Source organism: Syzygium oleosum, unplaced genomic scaffold (assembly GCF_021117445.2).
Source record: "Syzygium oleosum isolate NSW1041296 unplaced genomic scaffold, Sole_v2.1 Sole_v2.26, whole genome shotgun sequence".
NCBI classification, from domain to species: domain Eukaryota; kingdom Viridiplantae; phylum Streptophyta; class Magnoliopsida; order Myrtales; family Myrtaceae; genus Syzygium; species Syzygium oleosum.
Window position 1 is genome coordinate 4,907,687 of NW_026607510.1, and position 22,929 is coordinate 4,930,615.

The following is a 22,929-nucleotide window of genomic DNA, read 5'->3' on the forward strand; positions in this document are numbered from 1 at the left end:
TAAAACTTACATTTGGTCGGCATGATTTCTTCTCTCCCTTCCCTCTTTCTACATCTTCTATGGCAATATTCTATCCCTATCTTTACATGCAAACCTTTTTCTGATTACCAAACCCAAACTCTATTACAAAAGAAGAAAACGCTAAATTTAAGAAATATTTTTATTCAATCATTCTTATTTATTATTGTACATATTCAATTTCATTTGCATATACATAATATTTAGCTGAAAGTTTGAGAAAATACTTTTAAGCAAGGCTATATAGTCATGCGCTGCCATCATCTTCACTGACTCACAATATGGGCGTTGTTTTTCAAACTTCCAACGTTAAAGTTATACTTATTTCTCAATTTTCGACGGTCCTATCAAAAATTAAAATAATAATTAATGTAACCATTAAATTGGAATTTAATTTTTAAACATACAACGTTAAAACGATAGTCATTTCTATATTTCAAATGATTAGAAAAATGGACAAAATAAGACAGAAGTTAAAGAATTGTATAAGACCCCTAAATTGAATAACTATAGTGGTCTTCTCCAACGATGTTTAAGTGACTAGTTATTAAAATGATTCACAGTAGTAAATAAATTAGTACACAAAACATATATTTTTGTATACATACACCATAAGAACGTATGGGATGCATGGGTAGTTTGCTTAATATAAAAGGAAAGTAAAGGAGATAACCGGAGAGCAGAGAAAAGTGAGAAATAGGAAAATTACTACGATATCCTTCAATATTTTTTGTTAAATATCTTATCTTAGCTAAAGCAACGTGATAGTGATTAAGGATGGTTGACAATTAGTGATATCGCCCAACCCTACACATCTATGATTTTTGTCCTTATGTAGCAGTAGATTTTGTCCATTTTTAGCCGCGGGTCCATCTCCTGCTAGTATTTTTGTCTACACATCGAACGAAAAACCCATCACCCCTCTTCCACTCCCCTTGCTTCCAAAGAACCACCTCCAATGGCTTGGATATGGATGACACTCGCCTTCACTTTCCTTGCTCATCTCTTGTTGCGATCTTTGCTATGGAAAACACAGAGCAAGAAGAAATTGCCTCCTGGCCCGCGAGGGTTTCCAATTCTTGGAAACCTCCCTTTGTTAGGACAGAATCCTCACCACGACCTACACAAATTAGCTCAAAAGTATGGAACCATCATGTACTTGCGTTTAGGGTTTGTGCCCACAATTGTCGTCTCGTCGCCTGAAGCGGCCGAGCTATTCCTCAAGACCCACGATCTTGTTTTCGCAAGCCGACCGCTGCAAGAAGCCATGAAGCACATGGCTTATGAACAAAGAAACTTGTCTTTTTCGCCCTATGGTCCGTGCTGGAGGAACATCCGAAAGATGTGCACTTTGGAGCTTCTTAGTAATGACAAGGTCAATTCCTTCAAGTCCATTCGAAAAGAAGAGGTTGGCTTGTTGGTACGTATTCTCAAAGACGCATCTCTCGACCGCTCTGCCGTTGATCTGAGCGGAAAGATCTCATCGCTGAGCGCCGACATGAATTGCCGAATGATATTCGGAAAGAAGTACATGGATGAGGAGTTCGATGAGAGGGGGTTTAAGGCTATGATTCAAAAAGGGATGATATTGGCCGCGACGCCAAACATTGGAGATTATATTCCATATATTGCTTCGCTTGATCTTCAAGGGTTAACCCGGCGCATGAAAGCTGTGAGCAAAGTGTTTGATGCCTTCTTTGAGAAGATCATTGAGGAGCACTTGGAGTACAAGAAAGAGGAAGGGCAGAGAAAAGACTTTGTTGACGTCATGCTGGGTTTCATGGGATCTAATGAAGGCGAGTACCATATTGACAGGCCCCATCTCAAATCCATAATGCTGGTAATTAATTGTTGAGCTCATTTTCTTTTTCAATAACGAGGTACACCAGATTCTTCGGACACACGAATACCGCCACTATGCATGATAGTCCCCATGTCACACACATTAAGGAATTATTACTAAAGATATAGAGAATTTATCCTAGTTCAACCCATAATCCTCCTAACCTTGCCCTGCCGTGTAAAAAATTGGGCCCTTTTGTTTTTTTATACCTTTCCCAAGATATTTTCGTTTTGTTTTTAGTAGATTTCCAAAGTTTCTGAGACAATCATTAAGCGGTGATCTTATAATAAGATTCTTATGAATGCGGTCTCTATCTTAACCAGTGTCCCATCCCTGATCAAATTCATGAGATTCAACGAGGGAGAGCAGAGAGAGTGGGTGATTTGGTATTAGTTTCGGAGGTTGATTGGATACGGTAAACTCATTTTTTGGACACGTATCGCAATCCGGCCAATAAAGGGCGACGAAAGCACTGTTTTGAGGCGAAAGATCATTATCTAAATACTTAAGTTTTGAGATGAATAAACGGTTTAGTGACTTAAATGCTTTACAGTTTTTCAGTGTTGTCTTTGAATAGTCTTATGAAGTTTAGCAAATGTCTATCGACCGTTCAACCAAGTGGATGAGATATTAGGACATCTAGAAGGCTTACATTCGAGAACATTATTGTCTCTTTGTGAAATCAATGCTTCGCAAGGCACATGTATAGTTCGTCTTCCAACGCAAGTTGAGTAGATGATGTTTGATCGACAAGGAAAGTGTGAAAGAATCCAAAACACGCAGGCCATTCATTTGACACCCCTCGTAATGATTGGTTTCTGTATGTAGGACATGATGGCGGCCTCCATAGACACTTCAGCTACAGCAATAGAGTGGGCAATGTCCGAGCTCCTAAGACATCCGCAAGTGATGAAGAAACTTCAGCATGAACTAAAGAAAGTTGTGGGCATGAATAGAATAGTGGAGGAACCAGACATAGAGAGCTTGGACTACCTAGACATGGTCGTCAAAGAGACCCTCCGGCTACATCCGCCAGTCCCGTTGCTTCTTCCACACGAGTCGATTGAGGACTGCACGGTCAACGGCTTCCACATACCGCGTAAGTCTAGGGTCCTTGTGAATGTATGGGCAATCGGAAGAGATCCACACATTTGGGGTGACCCTGAAAAGTTCATCCCAGAGAGGTTTGAAGGGACAAGCATTGACGTTCGGGGACACGACTTTCAACTTTTGCCATTTGGGTCTGGTCGTAGAGGATGCCCCGGGATGCAATTAGGTCTAACTGTGATCCGGCTGGTATTGGCACAACTTGCCCATTGCTTTGATTGAGAGCTTCCGGATGGTATGTTACCGTCCGAACTCGACATGAATGAAGAGTTCGGTCTTACAATCCCTCGAGCTAAGCATCTAGCGGCCATACCTTCGTTTCGCCTAGAAACTGATGATTAGGGACCATTCCCAATCAACCTATCTTATGAAGTAGGTAAATAATAAGTTAGAATTCAAGTGGATTGTGTTAATATGAGATGATATGAACTTTGTCGTTCTATTATGATTCACTTTTTGATATTCACTATATTAGTTTACAACATCATAAATGGAAGACCTAAGATGCATTTAAATTATGGTGATGTGGAAAGTTAGTTAATTCCTAAAACTGTAACTATCTATGTCAGTGATAATGGAAATGTGTGCCCAAAAGTAATTACGCGTGCAATCTGTGTACCACATACTCATCCTTAAATTATTATGTATTTGCACTGCATAAAGGCAACATGCAACAATATATGAGGGTAAAACTCCCAATTATGTTGTCCTTTCAGTCGTTGAAATTACTCTCCAAGCTCCATTATCCATTTAATCTTAATGTTTTGTGACGCATGCATATCGGGAAAATATGACGCATCAGACTATGCTTAACTCTATTGCACTTTTGCCAATTAAGTTCTAAATCTTTTAATTATGTCAATTGAATCTTAAACATTTTCACGTTTTGCTAATTGAGTCTATCCAATCAATTTTGGTTAAAAATTATTGACATGGATGCCGGTTATCCTATGTGGCATAGCAAGCACTGAGGTGGGCATTTTTAATGATTTTTTTGAATCTTTTTCTCTTTGTTTTTCCTTTACTTTACCTTTTTTTTTTTAATTTGGAGTGACAGCCGGTGACTCTCGCTGATACAGGGTAAGGTTGGCGAGGGCTCGTGGCCCTTGTTGTGGCCACGCGAGGACGCACGAGCCCTCGTCCAGACCTGGCAAGGACCGCAACACCCTCGCCCGGGGTCAACGAGCGCCGCCAAGCCCTCTCCTGGCCTCTATCTAGTAGGGGTATCACAGCCCTCACTAGATTTGGGTGAGGGCTCGCGCGCTCTCTCCAACCCTCACTCCGAAAAAACAAAAAAAAGTAAAAAAGAAAAAGAAAAACCATAAAAAGTTATAAAAATAAATAAATATTATTTAAAAATATCCACGTCGGCACTGGCCATGCCATGTAGAACAGCCGGTGTAACATCCATGATTCTGCCCATGGAAAATGGCTATGGAACTGATGTGCCGATAGTGGGGGAAATCGGCCATGGACCAATCCAAGGGACGGTCATGGATCGATTAACCTGATCGGAAGGGTGAGGAAGGGATCAACCATGGCCTAATCGACGGATCGGCCCTAGAATGATCGATGGATCGGCAGTGAACCAATCCAATGACCACGCAAGTGACCCAAGCTATTCGACCATAAGGGTTGGTCGTGGGACGGTCACGTATCACCACAGATCGATGGACGATCATGGATCGACTGCGGACAACCATGGATCGATCCGTGCAACGGTGTGTCAGTCACGGAACGATCGATTCCACACAACTACATGACAACCGAGAGTCGGCCACGGACCAAATGTGCTTAGCCATGGACCGGTCATGAACTGGCCATGGGCCACTTGGGATGGGTCTCGGACCGATCGTGGATCGATCACGAATTGGCTCAGCGACCCTGCTGTTAAGCCATGTGCCAAGGCATGAGCCTGGTCTTATGCCAGGCCATGAGCCGGCAATGTGCTAGGACTTGGACCCTGCCGTAAGGCCACGAGCCAAGACAGGCATCGGCCATGTGCCCGGCCAGCTCGTAGATCCTGTCGCAAGGCCACGAGCCAGGACAAGCACAGTGTGACGCCCCAGAACATCACGCGCAACACGTACCAATTAATATTATTAATAAAATGGCCAGCGGAAGTCAAAGTCTGAACAAGTTTTGTCAAAATACTTTTGCTTCTCATTAACAACACTTGTGAGAATTACAAGTCCAGACAATACATCATAAAATCACAAAGAACAAACATCTGGGTAGGTCGAGGTTACCTATCTCCATACTACAATTTACTCCAAAGACGGCCCGTACAAAAGTAAACTTTACAACGAGTCATAGATGTCGTCGCCTTCATATCAACCTTTATCCCGCATCAATCCATATAGTAGATATACATCTAATACAAACTATATCCGCCCTCGAGACAAGCATATCAACATCCTGGCATTCATAATATTTAGGGAAAAACCAGCAAGCATTGGTAGTGGATTGTCCATTCCTACATGTCTGAAAAATAATGAAATGAGCCGAGGCCCAGTAAATGAAGTCTCTAGTTTTAAATTAGGAAAATCAGCTTACCACTTCACCTGGCATAACCACATGCATAATAAACAGTATGCATAGAATTCGAATGCATGTTATACCTTTACCGTCTGAATGTGCCACAAAGTCTGAGCAATGCCACATTTCACAATACTTTCACTCAACCACAAGCATATGAAGTAAAACATTCATGCTCATGCGATTAGGTTCATTACTTCATCCACCCGAACACTCCCGGGGCATCCCGACCAACGGGGCATCTCAACTCCGAGACATCCCGGCACACACCCGGGGCATCCCGACCAACGGGGCATCTCGACTCCCGAGGCATCCCGAAACACTCCCCGGGGCATCCCGACCTATGGGGCATCCCGACACACGGGGCATCGTCACGCACCACTAAATGGGCGACGAAATTAATATTATTCTCATGCAAGCCATGACAACCAAGTATTTATATGCAAAAGTCCGCTTTGGCCAGTCCCATACTGAGCCATCACGGTTTTGTACTTTAAAATCATGAAATGCATCATCCGAGCAATTAAATATGAAGCAATACATTTCAAACTCAGAAGCAAACTCAGCTCATAAGCAAATTCGGGTTCAAAAGCAAATTCAAGTCATGAGAAGCAAGTTCGGATCATTAGAAGCAAAATCGGTTCGGTCATCAGAAGCAAGTTCAGACTCAGAAGGAAGTTTAGAAGCAGAAGCGGGTTCAGAATCAGAAGCGAATTCAAACTCAAAAGCGGGTTTAATCTCATAAGGGAATTCAGATTCAGAAGCGGGTTCAAATTCAGACTCAGAAGTGGGTTTAAACTCAAAAGCGAATTCGAGATTCGAGGCGGGTTCAAACTCATAGCGAATTCAAACTCGGAGGCGGGTTCAAACTCGAAGCGGGTCGGACTCGGAAGCGGGTTCGGACTGAGAAGCGGAATTGAGACTCGAAGCGGGTTCGAGACTCACAAGCAAGTTCGAGACTCACAAGGCTAAAGTCTGAAGGTAAAATCTGAACGAAAAGTCTGAGCAGTAAAGTCTGGGCGGTAAACTCTGAAGTAAAGTCTGAACAGTTTAAAAAGTATATAGAACCAGATTTTTTTTACAGTAAAGTCTGAGCAGTTTCAAAGGTACACAGAACTAGATTTTGACAGTAAAGTCTAAGCAGTTCAAAGATATACAGAATCATCATTCCTACTCACATAATATACTTCACATTCAGTAAAACGATTTTCTACCCTTTTTAAACATACATAAACCAATAAGAAGAATCTAACAATCATCTCAAAGATAACACTTACACGATCAGATTTAATCATTTTACTTGCCGATTTTCACCATACTTTAAGAAAACAAATCACATCCATTTGAACGTGCACAGAACTAGCAAAACAGATTCAACCATCATCACAACCTCACTATTGCACATCAAAATAACCTTTCTCAAGCAACCAAGTTAAAAGTGCCAAGTAGATTTACTTAGCTTAAACATAGAGTTTTCACTTACCTTGCGCAGAATTTGAACATCCAAAAGTTAAAGCTCTCTCGGAAATTCTGAATCGGTGATGGTGAAAGTAAAAAGTGAAGAAATGAGTTACGATTTGGTAAAATTTTCCTTCGGTAATACCCAGATAAATGAAACAGAGGAGTAGACGAAGGGGTGGATAATTACAATGCACTCACGGGTGGCATCTTCTCTTTCCAACATGGCCAGGTGTAAGAAATCAGGAAAGGAGTGGTGGCCAAGGAAAATGATTACTTAGGCTAGGTGTCTAGCTCAAGGGGACAAATGACATTCGGTCAACCTTTCCTTCAATAGTCACGTGAGAGAAGAGGAGTCCAGAAGAGATATTTTGAGAGAATATCTCCCCCCTTTCCTTAACGGCAATTTAGAATAAAAGACTAACACTACTTAACCAAAATTAACCAATAATAATATTACCCACTAAATTCCCAAAACAACGGTAAATTAATTAATACCACACTACGATTATCGCACACAACAACGTTTAAGATTTTAATTACGACGAGCTCGGGGTGATTACGTTTCCGAATCTGCGCTTCGCGATTTACAATCCAACAACGATTTTTTATGCGTCCGCACGAATATTAACTTAAATAATACTTAGCTTTATAATCCAAATATTATCTTCGAACATAAAAATTTCCCAACGTCAATTACTTATTGTTACGAAATTTTCGGATGTCACAACTCTTCCTCCCTTAAGAAATTTCGTCCTCAAAATTCAAAGGTACATGATCTCTCAAAAAGATGTGGATATTTGCGTCACATATCCTCTTCACTTTCCCACGTTGCTTCTTCCATCTCATGATATTGCCACAAGACCTTGACCAACTGAATGATCTTGTTTCTCAGAACTTGTTCTTTTCGATCCAAGGTCTGTACTGGTTTCTCCACATAATTTATTCTTTCGTCTACCTCGATCGTCTCAAAATCCAATACATGAGTAGTGTCTGGTTCATATTTCCTTAATATAGATACATGGAAAACATCGTGAATATTGAAAAGTCTGGGTGGTAGGGCTAAACGGTAGGTCAAGTTACCGATTTACTCAAGAATTTCAAAAGGCCCTATAATCCTTAGACTTAGCTTGCCTTTCTTTCCAAATTGCGATACTCCTTTTATCGGTGATACTTTCAAAAATACATATTCACCAACGTTGAATTCTAATGGTCTTTGACGTTTATCCGCATAACTCTATTGGGCAGTTTTAAGTCGATTCCGATTCACTTTTACAGTATCTGAAGTGATTCGTGTTAACTCCGGTTCTATTAATTTCTTTTCGCCGACTTCACTTCAATAGATAGGAGTTCTACTTTCACTTGTTGACATGTCAAATATTTCGGGCATGTTCGGCGATATCAACCTTTATTCCATTCCACCAATAGTGTTGGTAGAAGTTCTGATACATTTTCATATTTCCTGGATGTACACTATAATTGTTTCGATGTGCTTCTAACAACCTCTCGTTCTTAAGTCCTTCCTCTTTAGCTTCGCAATAAGCCCATGAAACCCTACTATTTCATCCTCGGACACTTGAAAATCTTATCTTTCTACCTTCTACTACTTCTTTGCGAATCCTTGAAATCATAGGATCTGATTGCTGCGTTATCCTAATCCTTTACATAATCTCTGGTTCAATTCTAAGAGTAGCCATTACACTCGTCGAGTTACTTATATCTCTCCTAAAGTCAGAATCAGAAATCTCCCTAAGCAATTTCCATATTTGTCTCTATGAAGTTTGATTCCACCAAAACAAGAACTTGTCTTTGTTCGCTATTTAAAAGATCATCTCTTAGACATGAGTAACTATTATCTTCCAAATCATCAGAATAAAAGGTCTTCCTCAATTCCACAAATCTTAATGTGAATATTATCACTTAAATGATCAACACCTAATTGAATAACTTCAATTCCTCAGATCGCCCAAAGATAAGAACTTACCTATATTCCATTCAATGCTCCTCAAGTTCTATACCTCGAGAATCATCATTCATACTTATCACTTCTAAGATTACATCTTAAGCGTCCATCTCTTTTCCTTGAAGAGGGTATAATTCATGTTTTCTAATTCCTCAAAACTGTTAAAAAAATCAAGTTGCATCCTACAATCATAAAGATCATGCCTATCACCTCAACCTACAAACCACAAGTGAGATTTCACCACACGTTACAATTTAAGCTTATAACTCCCAAGATCATAATTTATCAAACTAAGTATCTTCCAGCAATACATCAATATTTTTAATATAGATTCTCCTTTTCCAATAGGAGATCGCAACCTAACTCAATCGATCATAACTTAGTTTCCAAAATCATAACTTACTTTATACATATCATGTCTTAACCAATCCATCTAATTCCACCAATGATTAAAACACCTCCATTTCATTCTAAGACTTTCTTGGCGAATAACATCTAAACACCCAAAAGATCATCACACACCATATGAGCTTAAAATTCAAGCTTAACACCTCTAAAATCCATCATTGCCACGATGCAAATTAACTAATACTAGCATCCTCGTATCTCCAAAAATTATCTCTTCGATTCTAAAAATCATCACTTATCGAATAATCTACAAGTGCCTATAGTCAAAGCATACACATAACGGTCCATCCTTCTTCTTCACAAGCAACACCGGTGCACTCCAAGGGGTATCACTTGGTCCAATAAATCCTCTATCAAGCAATTTCTACACTTGTACCTTTAACTTCTTTTCTGGTCACTTATTACCGCTGGATATCCTTGCCCATCATCATTCAAAAGTTAATGCACTTCGAGTATGGAAATAAGCATTACAGATAGATTCACTGCATTCCCAAAGAATTCAAAACTAGGTTGGTCCGGTGGGTTAAACTGAATTTCCTTCCCATGATAATCCACATTGGCTCGTTGTTTAAGAAGTCAATCCATCCTTATAATAAGGTCAAAATCATACATAACTAACACCACCAAGTCTACCATCTGACTTCATTCTCCTATCGAAATCTTACAATCCAAACAAGTCAGGTTAGACATAACAGTGTCCATTAAAGATGTTGAGACATTTAGAGGCACTTCAAGCAACTTAGGTTTTAATCCACATAGTTGCACACGGAGAGCATACATGATATAATGGTTTTAGAAGCCTCGGCATCTTCCTGAGTAACTGTATAAACTTTTCCTTGAGCGGGTGGTCTCTGGTAATTTTCTTGCAGCGGGTCTTGGTTTTGTGGTGGCTGCTGCACCTGAAGTGCAGGCACAATTCGTTGCTGCGGCTGTTGTACCAATGGACATTCCCTTAATATGTGGCCACGCTGTCTACATCCATAACAAACCCTTAGACTCATGCATGGTGCATTTCCATGTTGCTTCCCGCAAGTACGACAGGTATTATTAAGAGACTGCATATGCATCGTCGGTCGTTTGTTCCGTGTGAATCCAAGACCTCCAACATTGTTCCTTTTATTTGGAACAAATGGCCTCTTCCTAATATGCACAGGTCTCTTGTCACGATGAAAATTAGGTTGGAAAAATTTGGCAATTAGGTCGCGCCTGGGAAGTCTATGTTGTCTCTGCTGACTCCGCCAAATCTTTTTCCACAAGTCGTGCGTGTTCGTACAACTCATTATAATCTTTCGGATTTAAGGGCACTAGCTTATTCCTGATATTTGATCTCAAGCCATCCCAAAATCTCTTGGCTTTGTCTTCCCTGTCTTCTACCAACTCGGGGGCAAACCTTGAAAGTTCTGTAAATTTGGCTTCATACTGATCCACAGTTAGGTCATTCTGTTTGAGTTGCATAAATTCCATTACCTTCCTATCCCGGGCATAATCCGAGAAATATTTCCAGAAAATTGCCTTGACAAAACCATCCCAAGTTACGATAGTGTCAGTTGAAATCATAGTTTCCTTGGAGGCCTTCCACCAATGTCTGGCATTTTCTTGAAGTTGATATTCAGCTAGGGCTATTTTATCAGTGTCATTACAATCTAGCAGATTGACTATCTTCTCCATCTCATCGATCCACGATTTTACCTCTTCAGGATTTTTAGTTCAAGCAAACCAGGGTGGTTTCAGCTTCAAAAATTGTTCAATCAAACTTTGTAAACGACGTTCACCATTACCAGAGCTAGAGACAGCTCGTTGTAGTTCCTGCTTCTCCATTAGACTTCCGACATTGGCAAGCACTTGAAGGATTCCTTCCAACCGAGGATCCTTTTCTGCGTTGCTATCCGAACTCATCTTGCGATACCTACATATATTGCTTACTTAGCCACTAACTAATAAGTAACAGAAGTTACTTATAGCGCAAAATCAATCAAGAGCAAACACATGCACTTGATTTTCTACACTCGCGCGACCTAAGTCTACTACTCCAAATTCTAAGCGCACCTTATCACTCCATGGGTAAAACCTGCTCTGATACCAAACAGGATGTGACGCCCCAAAACGTCACGCGCAACACGTACCAATTAATATTATTAATAAAATGGCCAGCGGAAGTCAAAGTCTGAACAAGTTTTGTCAAAATACTTTTGCTTCTCATTAACAACACTTGTGAGAATTACAAGTCCAGACAATACATCATAAAATCACAAAGAACAAACATCTGGATAGGTCGAGGTTGCCTATCTCCATACTACAATTTACTCCAAAGACGGCCCGTACAAAAGTGGACTTTACAACGAGTCATAGATGTCGTCGCCTTCATATCAACCTTTATCCCGCATCAACCCATATAGTAGATATACATCTAGTACAAACTATATCCGCCCTCGAGACAAGCATATCAACGTCCTGGCATTCATAGTATTTAGGGAAAAACTAGCAAGCATTGGTAGCGGATTGTCCATTCCTACATGTCTGAAAAATAATGGGATGAGCCGAGGCCCAGTAAATGAAGTCTCTAGTTTTAAGTTAGGAAAATTAGCTTACCACTTCACCTGGCATAACCACATGCATAATAAACAGTATGCATAGAATTCGAATACATGTTATACCTTTACCGTCTGAATATGCCACAAAGTCTGAGCAATGCCACATTTCACAATACTTTCACTCAACCACAAGCATATGAAGTAAAATATTCATGCTCATGCAATTAGGTTCATTACTTCATCCTCCCGAACACTCCCGGGGCATCCCGACCAACGGGGCATCTCAACTTCGAGGCATCCCGGCACACACCCGGGGCATCCCGACCAATGGGGCATCTCGACTCCCGAGGCATCCCGAAACACTCCCCGGGGCATCCCGACACATGGGGCATCGTCACGCACCACTAAATGGGCGACGGAATTAATATTATTCTCATGCTAGCCATGACAACCAAGTATTTACATGCAAAAGTCCGCTTTGGCCCGTCCCATACCGAGCCATCACGGTTTTGTACTTTAAAATCATGAAATGCATCATCCGAGCAATTAAATATAAAGCAATACATTTCAAACTCAGAAGCAAACTCAGCTCATAAGCAAATTCGGGTTCAGAAGCAAATTCGAGTCATTAGAAGCAAGTTCGGATCATCAGAAGCAAAATCGGTTCTGTCATCAGAAGCAAGTTCAGACTCAGAAGGAAGTTCAGAAGCAAAAGCGGGTTCAGAATCAGAAGCGAATTCAAACTTAGAAGCGGGTTCAAACTCAGAAGCGAATTCAGATTCAGAAGCGGGTTCAAATTCAGACTCAGAAGCGGATTCAAACTCAGAAGCGAATTCAGATTCAAAAGCGGGTTCAGACTCATAAGCGAATTCAGACTCAGAGGCGAGTTCAAACTCAGAAGCGAATTCAGATTCAGAAGCGGGTTCATACTCATAAGCGAATTCAAACTCAGAAGCGGGTTTAGACTCACAAGCGGGTTCAGACTCACAAAGCTAAAGTCTGAAGGTAAAGTCTGAACGAAAAGTCTGAGTAGTAAAGTCTGGGCGGTAAACTCTGAAGTAAAGTCTGAACAGTTTAAAAAGTATACACAATTAGATTTTTTTGACAGTAAAGTCTGAGCAGTTTAAAAGGTACACAGAACCAGATTTTGATAGTAAAGTCTAAGCAGTTTCAAAGATATACAGAATCATTAATCCTACTCACATAATATACTTCGCATTCAGTAAAACGATTTTCTACCCTTTTTAAACATACATAAACCAATAAGAAGAATCTAACAATCACCTCAAAGATAACACTTACACGATCAGATTTAATCGTTTTACTTGCCGATTTTCACCATACTTTAAGAAAACAAATCACATCCATTTGAACGTGCACAGAACCAGCAAAACAGATTCAACCATCATCACAACCTCACTATTGCACATCAAAATAACCTTTCTCAAGCAACCAAGTTAAAAGTGCCAAGTAGATTTACTTAGCTTAAACATAAAGTTTTCACTTACCTTGCGCAGAATTTGAACACCCAAAAGTTAAAGCTTTCTCGAAAATTCTGGATCGGTGATAGTGAAAGTAAAAAGTGAAGAAATGAGTTACGATTTGGTAAAATTTTCCTTCGGTGATACCCAGATAAATGAAACAGAGGAGTAGACGAAGGGGTGGATAATTACAATGCACTCACGGGTGGCATCTTCTCTTTCCATCATGGCCAGGTGTAAGAAATTAGGAAAGGAGTGGTGGCCAAGGAAAATGATTACTTAGGCTAGGTGTCTAGCTCAAGGGGACAAATGGCATTCGATCAACCTTTCCTTCAATAGTCACGTGAGAGAAGAGGAGTCCAGAAGAGATATTTTGAGAGAATATCTCCCCCTTTTCCTTAACGGCAATTTAGAATAAAAGACTAACACTACTTAATCAAAATTAACCAATAATAATATTACCCACTAAATTCCCAAAACAACAGTAAATTAATTAATACCGCACTACGATTATCGCACACAACAACGTTTAAGATTTTAATTACGACGAGCTCGGGGCGATTACGTTTCCGAATCTGCGCTTCGCGATTTACAATCCAACAACGATTTTTTACGCGTCCGCAAGAATATTAACTTAAATAATACTTAGCTTTATAATCCAAATATCATCTTCGAACATAGAAAATTCCCAACGTCAATTACTTATTGTTACGAAATTTTCGGATGTCACAACGGGCCATGTGCTCGGTCAGCCCGGCCCTACGCCTGGCCAGTGCTGGGTACGGAGCCTATGATATGGGCCACCAACTTAGCCATGCCAGGCAAATTTGGCCATAACTAGCCTCATCCAATGGTGATTCGACTACGAACCTCGGTTTAGTAGGCATGGTCAATCGTGGATGAACATGAGAAACTCTTACCCAGCTAAGTTAGTGCTTCCAATGGCCTAATTCCAATGTTTCCTATATTCTTTGAAAATGGACATAATAGAAGACTCTAGAACATTGGTCATTAAATGCAATGGGTGAATCATCCTCTTAGGTGGCATTATGAAAATTTGGTAATGATGCCCAAAAATTTGGCTTTGAGAAGAAGCAAATGACTCATGGCTTAGGTATACCAATTGGAATGGCACACATTGGCCTTCCATAATTCCCCTAAAAACTTAGGATGTCACACCATTTCAATAGGCATGCCATATCTCCCTAGTAGGCATGCCATGCCACTCATCCAATAGATTTGCCACTCTATCTAGTAGGCATGCCACTTCAAGAAAACCTATTGGGCCATTTGGACAAGCAATGATGAGGATGGAGCCTATAAATAGAAGGACCCCCTCTTTCATTTCCACCCTTTGGCTCACTTTCTCACCTTCACCCTCTTGCACGCCTACCTCCTCTCTTTTGGCCAAGCCCTCTCTAGTTCATCTCTAGGTAAGTAGGATTCCTAACTCTTAGCTAGGGCGATAGGCTACGTCGTCGAGTTTAGTTGTGTGCTCACCTGTGAGAACCAGAACACATTATGATATTCTTTTCTATGGTTTGCTCATGTGGCATGTTTAAGTGCGTTCACGCCTAGAGACAAGGTTGAGGTTCGCTCGGCTTGGAATCAACATTAAGGCGAGATAAACCAAGCTGCAAGGCCTTGTCGGCATTGAGGCGTGCCGATTCCAAGTCTTGCTCGATGCGGGGATCCGTGCTAGGCGTTCAGTTCAAGCCACGAATCAAGGATTGCTCCCGGCATACTATATTGTGAGGGTCATAACACACACACACTCGTTTGAGCACACCCATGAACATTGTGTATGCATCGGCTAAGAGAAAGATAAGAAATTGACTTGTGTGAAGCGCCTTGTGTGATCACCAAAGGAAATATGCGCTCGTCGTCACATAGCGTTGGCGGCGATGCAACGTTCATTGAACGGGATGCCATGGTTGAGCCAGGATACCTGGGTTGAGCCTGGATGCCTCGGTAAGCTAGCACCGGAATGCCTTGGTTGAGCCAGGATGCTTGGGTTAAGCTCGGATGCCTCGGGTAAGCTAGGCCCGGGATACCTCGGTTGAGCCGGGATGCCTTATTGAGCTAGGATGACAGTAAATGAATCTTTCATGTGTGCCGGTATGTGCATAAGTATGTTTCCAGTGTTTATTGATAAGCCAAGGGTAAGTATGCATTAAAGGAGGGTCAGACTAGACACATGTTTGTAGTCGTGGTGTAGTAATGAAATAGCTATTAATCTGCCATCGACAATACGTTGCGAGTGCCGTACTTGCTTGATGATGAGATGTCCTCCTAGTAGAGAATTAGAGGTTTTACTTACTGAGTTTTCCCTGACTCGCTCCTTTATTTTCAGACGTATAGGTATGGCTACTCCACCCCCTGAATATTTTGGATTGCCTATAAATATGGAAGTGTCAGTCACAAATATTATCGACGTAGAAGCTGATGTTGCCCACCCCGTAAATGTACCACGACGATATGGGTCGAAGAAGGGTTTGATAATCTAGTTCCATACCGTTATATCGCTTGGTATGTTTGGTTCGACGGGAACCTTGTCGGCCCCCTTCGCGGGTTTGACCACCTAGGCCAAACAATGGGGCGACACCTGGGCCAAACGATGGGGCGACGCCCATTGTGGTGATGGTTGACCCATAAGTACCCTCATATAGCGAAGGGATCCCATTTTTGGATACTGCAGCCCATAGCGGAGCTAGAGATACCCTAGCCTTTTGATGTAGCTAGATAAATAGTTTGCAAATGTAGTGATGTTATATAAAGAAGCGTGTTATGTTTACTTCCCTGATTTCCAGCTATTATTTTGTTTGGGAGTTTGTTTGTGCACGTTTCTGCATGCTCGTATCAACAAGATACAAGAAACGAGACGGCGACGAGCCTGGGACTTCGCAACAATAACCCCCGAAGTGAGGACGCTACAACCGGCTTCCACATTAGCAATTTCCGACAAAAATTGGTCGGATAGACTTTATCGGCAAAACATGAAAATATTTAAAACTCAATTTGCATAATTAAAAAAATTTAAGACTGAATTAACAAAAGTATTATATATTTATGACTTTTTTGCTAATTTTTTCGTGTGTATCAGTGTAATTTTCAGACCATTTGTCTTCCTTGGTAATGGTTTATTGTGAAGAATGAGTTGATGATTTCTGTGCACGTTTTACTGGTCAAAACATAGACTATAACATATGTCGAAAAATGAGCCAATGACTCATCATGTCAACACAAATTCGGACCAACAATTTGGAATTCTTTTAACATTAGAAGCGGAATTCATAACTAGGATTCTACAAATTAAAATGGGCAAATTTACGACACTAAATTCATCTAACGATCTATATCTTTAAAGGAAAATTGTTTCTAGAAAATTATTTCCTGACTTTCTAGTATTTGGATGACGGAAAAGCGAATTGATAAATAGAAAACATTTTTTATTAATTGAAAATAATAAGCTTAGATCGAGAGAAAACAATTTCCGCTTCTAACAAGGAATTGTTAGAATGGGAAATCACTTTCTCTGAACTAGCAAATAAATAGAAACTAATCATTTTTCCTTTAGCATAATTTCCATAGAAAATATTTTCTTTTGTCATAAAGTTCTCGGTGAAAAAACAGGCGCACCATAATGGTCAAATGTCGCCAACTTAGATCATTTTTATGGCCTAGCTTTGATGCTTCGCTTTAAAATGGAGATTGGAGAATTATAAAACAAGAAGAGATTAGGTCTTGATCAGAAATTGTCACAAACTGTACAAATGAGCTATTAATCCTCGTAATAACCCAGAAAAAAAAACTATTTTGTTCGGGGCTTATTTATACGTTGAGAATTGATTATCATCTCATTTTACATGGACATGAATCTTTTCAAATGTCTTTTTAGCATATTTCATATGAATCTTCCTATTTTGAATAAAATTAATCCAGTTTCTAGTTCATATTAAATTAAAAGTGATTCGATAAAAGTTTAAAAAAATACCTAATTGCAATCATTATATGATATGGGAACATTTAATATGTAAATAACAACATTAATATTGAGAGAAAATAATAAAAAAAATCTTATAAGGAAATACTGCACATGAAAGTTAAAACAAATGTAAAAACTTTCACTAATTGCTAATTTGCAACATTAAAACTCATTAAAACTAGGATTAATATTTGGTGCACTGCCAACGTAGGAAAATCGTTACACATTCACTTTTACATGAGTGATATGTGTACTTCTAGTTAGTTTTCTGATCTTATTCTTCTACGTGTCAATTCAACTGTGAATGTGTAACTTATTTTCTAACTGGCAATGGACCTAATAAAAATCCTCAAACCTAAGTCATTTTTCTTTGGCTGATTCGGTTCTCTATTTTCATTTCCTTGCTTTCCTCCCATTTGGGGAGTTTTCTCTTCCGATTTAGTCTAGATCCGAAAGCTTCTCTCTCCTATTTCGGAAAGGTTTCTATCTCGATCTAGTTTAGATATGGGATTTTTGTGTGTATGTTTCGAAGTTTTGCTTCCCTCATGTTTCGTTGGTGTACAAGTCCTTTCAAAGGCGATCAGATGAGCTTCGTAAGGGTTTCGCTCTCACCGTTAAATATATGCTTATTTAACCTTTTTACTCTGTACGGCGATGGTGTTGGGGACGCTGAACCTAGGAGTGCACCGCCAAAAGGCAAAGCCGTAGCTATACATGGAGTTTTCGGTGTGTGCTCATTATTGAAGACAAATTCGGTGATCGACCAGCCAATTTGGTTTGAAGAAGTCACAAATTTGTTCGTCGAGCGTGTGATCCCTGACCTTATTCTGATGATTCATTTTGTTATCTAGAGCTTGTTTTGATTTGAAACTGTCTGGGATTTGTCTTGGTTTGCAGTTGGATTGCGTTGTTTTTCTCTTATTTTTTTGTGAAAATGAATGAAATGTTACTTTGACAAAAAAAAATGGGGCAAGCACAAGTCCTAATTGCAAGCAAAATGAGTAGAGAATGCATAAAAATAAAAAATAAAAAATAAAAATTACTTCTTGAGAGGAGAATGACTGATTCTTACAAATTAGAGTCCTATGTGTGACTCTACCGGCAATCTTTAAGAAAGAGCTTCGTATTATATATTTATATAAATTAATCTTTTACATCATTTCTCTTTGGTTTCCTTCGATTTCCATACCAACAAACTAGAAAGCACGAACATTCTTCGGGGGCCTCCGCGTCGGTATCGGATGTGTGTCGAACACGGACACGCGATTGATACGTGGTCGACAGGTGTCAGACATCCGACACGTGGGCAGCGCTCCGGACACGCCAGCGACATCCGAATCCAGCATCTCGACACGCCATTTCAACACACACGGATCAATTTCAAATATTTTCAATAAATAAGGGGTCAAAATGTAAATTCATTATAGGCTCTTTTTCTATTTGTGAATTTAAATTGAGAGAAACAATCATAAAAATAATAATTATAAAAATATTCATTTAATATATAATGTATTCTAAGGTATCAAGACTTTTTATTTCTTAAGAAATGTCGTGTCGGCCTATCATGTCGTGTCAGCATCTACAGTTCCCTAAATCGTTCGTGTCTCTCTCTCCTAAGCTAGTCAGAGTTGAAGTCAAGTCGTCTCTCATCACCCCTCTCTCCTTCACTTTGCCCAGGCCGCTCTGCTTCCCTCGACCTTCCTGCACCCACCTGCGAAATGCCCCTCGACTTGTCACCGCCGCTCTCTTCTATCTCCCTCTGCCCATCTTCTTCTTCTTCTTCATCTTGCACCCGGAATTCCTCGCGCAATTGCAAGCTGACCCATCCATGGCTTCGCCCGAATTTGGTCGACCGGAGGGGACCCGGAGGCCGCGTGCGCTGTCTGTCGACGAGGCCCAAGAGATGGGCGAGCGCGGCGAGAGTGGACCCGGAGGCAGAGGATCTGGTGAGGGTCCTGATGAGGAAGTTCAGCGACAGGGAACCGCTGTTGAAGACGATGGATAAGTACGTGAGGGTTGTGAGGACCGAGCACTGCTTCCTTCTCTTTGAGGAGCTTGGCAAGACTGATAAATGGACCCAGTGCCTCGAGGTCAGTGGTGGTGGTGGTCTCTCTCCCTCTCTGTCTCGCTCTCTGACTTTATATTTGATGGGTCAAAAAGGCTGTTTTATGCGATTTCAGCTTCTGGGTATTCAAAGTTCGTGTTAGAGGACGGCAAACTAGGATGTAATCTGTATCAGTACGGTCAAATGGCTTAAGCTTTTAGGACAAGTAGGGTGGCGTTCCTTTGCACGTTTGGTGTGTGATGAATGTTCTATGTGAATGTGTGGTGCGCAAACAGATGTTTTTACACTGGCATCCCCCTCTTAGTCCTTATATTAGTCTGTAAAGAAGGAATCCAGATAATGTGGCCTGCTGCAAAGCATGTCATCTCCATGCGTAATTGACAAATGTAGCTTTTGTGACTAAAGATAATCCCATCTGATGAAATGGGAGCAAATGGTTTGCCCTTATGCTGGCATGGTGCTCATGACATAATTACTTCGTGAAGAAATTACTTGATAAATTTTGAACTTCTGTGCGGATTTACCTTAGCCCGATTGAGCAGCTTCTTTACGCCACGTGCGTTCAGGTGTTCAGATGGATGCAGAAGCAGCGCTGGTATGTAGCCGACAATGGTGTATATTCAAAGCTAATTTCGGTCATGGGTAAGAAAGGGCAAACTCGCATGGCCATGTGGCTGTTCTCAGAGATGCGAAACAGTGGGTGCCGGCCCAACACTTCAGTTTACAATGCCCTCATTACTGCTCACCTTCACTCTAGTGACAAAGCAAAGGCTTTGGCCAAAGCTCTTGGTTATTTTGGCAAGATGAAGGGAATGGAACGCTGTAAGCCCAACGTCGTGACCTATAACATCCTTTTGAGAGCTTTTGCTCAAGCTCGAAATGTGGAACAAGTCAATGATTTGTTCAAGGACCTCGACCAAAGTATTGTTTCGCCCGACATATATACTTTCAATGGTGTGATGGATGCATATGGAAAAAACGGGATGATCCGAGAAATGGAGTCTGTGCTTTCTCGTATGAAAAGCAATCAATGTAAGCCTGACATTATCACATTCAATTTGCTGATCGATTCTTATGGGAAGAGGCAGGACTTTGAGAAGATGGAACAAGTCTTCAAGAGCTTACTGCGCTCTAAGGAGAAGCCAACATTGCCTACATTTAACTCAATGATCATAAACTACGGGAAGGCAAGACTCAAGGACAAAGCGGAACAGGTCTTTCAAAGGATGCGTGCTATGAAGTACACACCAAACCACATCACATATGAGAGTCTAATTATGATGTATGGGTTCTGCGATTGTGTTTCTAAAGCTCGGGATATATTTGATGAGTTGATTGAATCTAGGAAGGACACAAAAATATCAACCTTAAATGCGATGCTTGACGTTTATTGCATGAACGGTCTACCTATCGAAGCGGACCTGCTCTTTGAGACAGCAAGAATTGCTGGGGTCAATCCTGATTCATCAACATATAAACTTCTCTACAAGGCATATACTAAATCTCGGAAAAAGGAGCTTGTGGACAAGCTGCTGGAGTGTATGGACAGAGCTGGCATAGTACCCAACAAAAGATTCTTCCTTGATGCACTGGGTGCTTTTGGGTCTCTACCTGCTTCTCCAAAATCTGACAGTGCAAAGAGTTCAAGCAGTCCAGAAGCGACTATCAAGGCTTGAGTAGAATTAACTCGTGAATTTGGTTATATGGGTTAGCTCTCTCCATTTAATGGAGCTCTCCAAGAAAGATTCATAATACAAGAACAGAGCAACAATTCTTCAACCGATCCTCTGAGATGTGACTTGCTCTTTTGGTACTGGTATCAGTGGTATGCATATCTTGCTTTCATATGAGTATGCATTGTGTTCTTTTGTCTTTGATGGTGCTTACGTCCTGAAAACTTAATCAAATAAGAATATACTGTGGCAGATATTTGTGTTAATGATCTTTTTCTCTTGAAATAATTAGTGTAACAATGCCTTGAACTGAAGACGTTTACTGGATTTTCTAAGTACTCATGGGTTAAGCACTCAGTTTTTCATTACATGGTTTCTCTTTTGGATCTTGTGTCAGTTCACACCAACATAAAGTTGAAGACACTCTTAAGTGTTGTGTGCCCATTCTTTCAATTTTCACCTATATCTATTGCATTTTCATGCAGTTAAAGTTAGTGGCGAATGCCAAGAAAGGTTTTTAAATTATGACTGAACTGGAGTGTGGAATAGGTATTTTGATCTTGATTTATCTTTTTCGCAACTGTTTTGACCCAATTAATATCTGCCAATATGTGGGACTGTTTGAGCATATATCTAAATATTCAGGTTTATCAATCTACTCTATTCCATGTCAGAATATAAGCATCTAGTATGGCAGAAGCCTAGCCATCTGTTTCAGCTGAACTTGAACTGATGTTTGTCGGTATCTTGTTCTTGTAGCATTAGTTGACAAAAAAATTGACGAAAACAGTCTATTGTCAAAAGAAAAAGTTGATCTGGAGCATGGCCAAAGGATACCGAGGGCTTCCAGCAAAGCAAGCTATTGGGGAATATCAATTTTATGGCCCTTTTTAGTGGCTCAAGTTAGGGGTTTCTCTTCATGCTAATAAGACAGTCTGAGTGTCTATTGCTGAACATGCAATCCTCCTTTTCCTTGTTTTTCAGCTGGCGAGCTAATCTCGTGTTGAAGCTCAACCATTACCCTGTTCAAAATACATGCACAATCCTGCTCCTAACTTAGATTGGATATTAAATTGTGTTTTTTGGCCTATATGGACTTTCTTTGGTACCTTTGCACATAATCTCTTCACATAATTAGCCTGTCCATTGTCCTTGACTTGGACTGATCAATCTTATCTCAAGCATTTGCCTTAATTTGTTGAGTTGAAGTTTTAGCTTATTACTTGACTTCAATTTGAGGTCGGTTGACATCAGTATAGGAACGTGACTTAGCACAACAGCTCTTTCTTTTCTTTTTTTTTTTTTTTTTTTGCTGCCCTTCTGTTGAGAAAAACCCGTTGTGCTGTTTCGCATATTTTGGACATCCTGAGTGACCCAAGATTAGACTTATCACTGGAAGTTCCCTTTCTGACCATAGTCCTTAGAATGACCTCCATGTGGTTCTGTTCGTATGAATCATGCCTCCATCACTTTGTGTGACCTTCATTTGAGCTCTTTCACTGCAGAATGTTGCTCAGCCGCGATTGGCAGTGTTGCTCGGACCTCTGTGGATGTAGTAAACCTTTTTCCAATGGGTTCAATGGTACAAAAGCTATTTCGGATGTTATCGGGTCTGACTGGACTTGGGAGGATCTTGCAGCTGCTTTTCTTCAACTGTATGTATCATTAGTTTGCAAAATCCTTGAAAAATTCCCTCGGATTCATACTTCCAATTTTTATTCATAGGATGATCCATCTAGTGCTTTATGTTCTAATGTTGCTCATAAGCTGATATCTTGTCGATTTCCTTTTCATGTTCTTGTGTATTCCTGATGTACTCTTGAGAGAAGTGACTAGTCAAATGGAATGGGTTCGAAATA

General features: G+C 40.5%; 2 protein-coding genes across 2 annotated transcripts; both read left to right on the forward strand.

Moving 5' to 3' along the window:
- Nucleotides 1–905: 905 nt before the first annotated feature.
- LOC115687291 (cytochrome P450 71AU50-like) lies at nucleotides 906–3,437 on the forward strand. The gene is made up of 2 exons (XM_030612798.2): nucleotides 906–1,858; nucleotides 2,690–3,437. Exons 1-2 carry the CDS (start codon nucleotides 977–979, stop codon nucleotides 3,188–3,190), a joined length of 1,383 nt encoding a protein of 460 aa, XP_030468658.1. The 5' UTR covers nucleotides 906–976; the 3' UTR covers nucleotides 3,191–3,437.
- Nucleotides 3,438–18,959: 15,522 nt separating this feature from the next.
- On the forward strand, nucleotides 18,960–22,929 carry LOC115687325 (pentatricopeptide repeat-containing protein At4g39620, chloroplastic). The gene is made up of 3 exons (XM_030612834.2): nucleotides 18,960–19,422; nucleotides 19,964–21,222; nucleotides 22,576–22,929. The coding sequence occupies exons 1-2, from the start codon at nucleotides 19,051–19,053 to the stop codon at nucleotides 21,071–21,073; spliced, it is 1,482 nt and encodes a 493-aa protein (XP_030468694.1). The 5' UTR covers nucleotides 18,960–19,050; the 3' UTR covers nucleotides 21,074–21,222; nucleotides 22,576–22,929.

Bases quoted from the DNA above. Each gene is read 5' to 3' on its own strand.
- LOC115687291 (XM_030612798.2), top strand. From the start codon at position 977: ATGGCTTGGATATGGATGACACTCGCCTTCACTTTCCTTGCTCATCTC. The intron at 1,859-2,689 runs GTAATTAATTGT...TTCTGTATGTAG, and splicing joins ATCTCAAATCCATAATGCTG to GACATGATGGCGGCCTCCAT.
- LOC115687325 (XM_030612834.2), top strand. From the start codon at position 19,051: ATGCCCCTCGACTTGTCACCGCCGCTCTCTTCTATCTCCCTCTGCCCA. The intron at 19,423-19,963 runs GTCAGTGGTGGT...ACGTGCGTTCAG, and splicing joins AATGGACCCAGTGCCTCGAG to GTGTTCAGATGGATGCAGAA.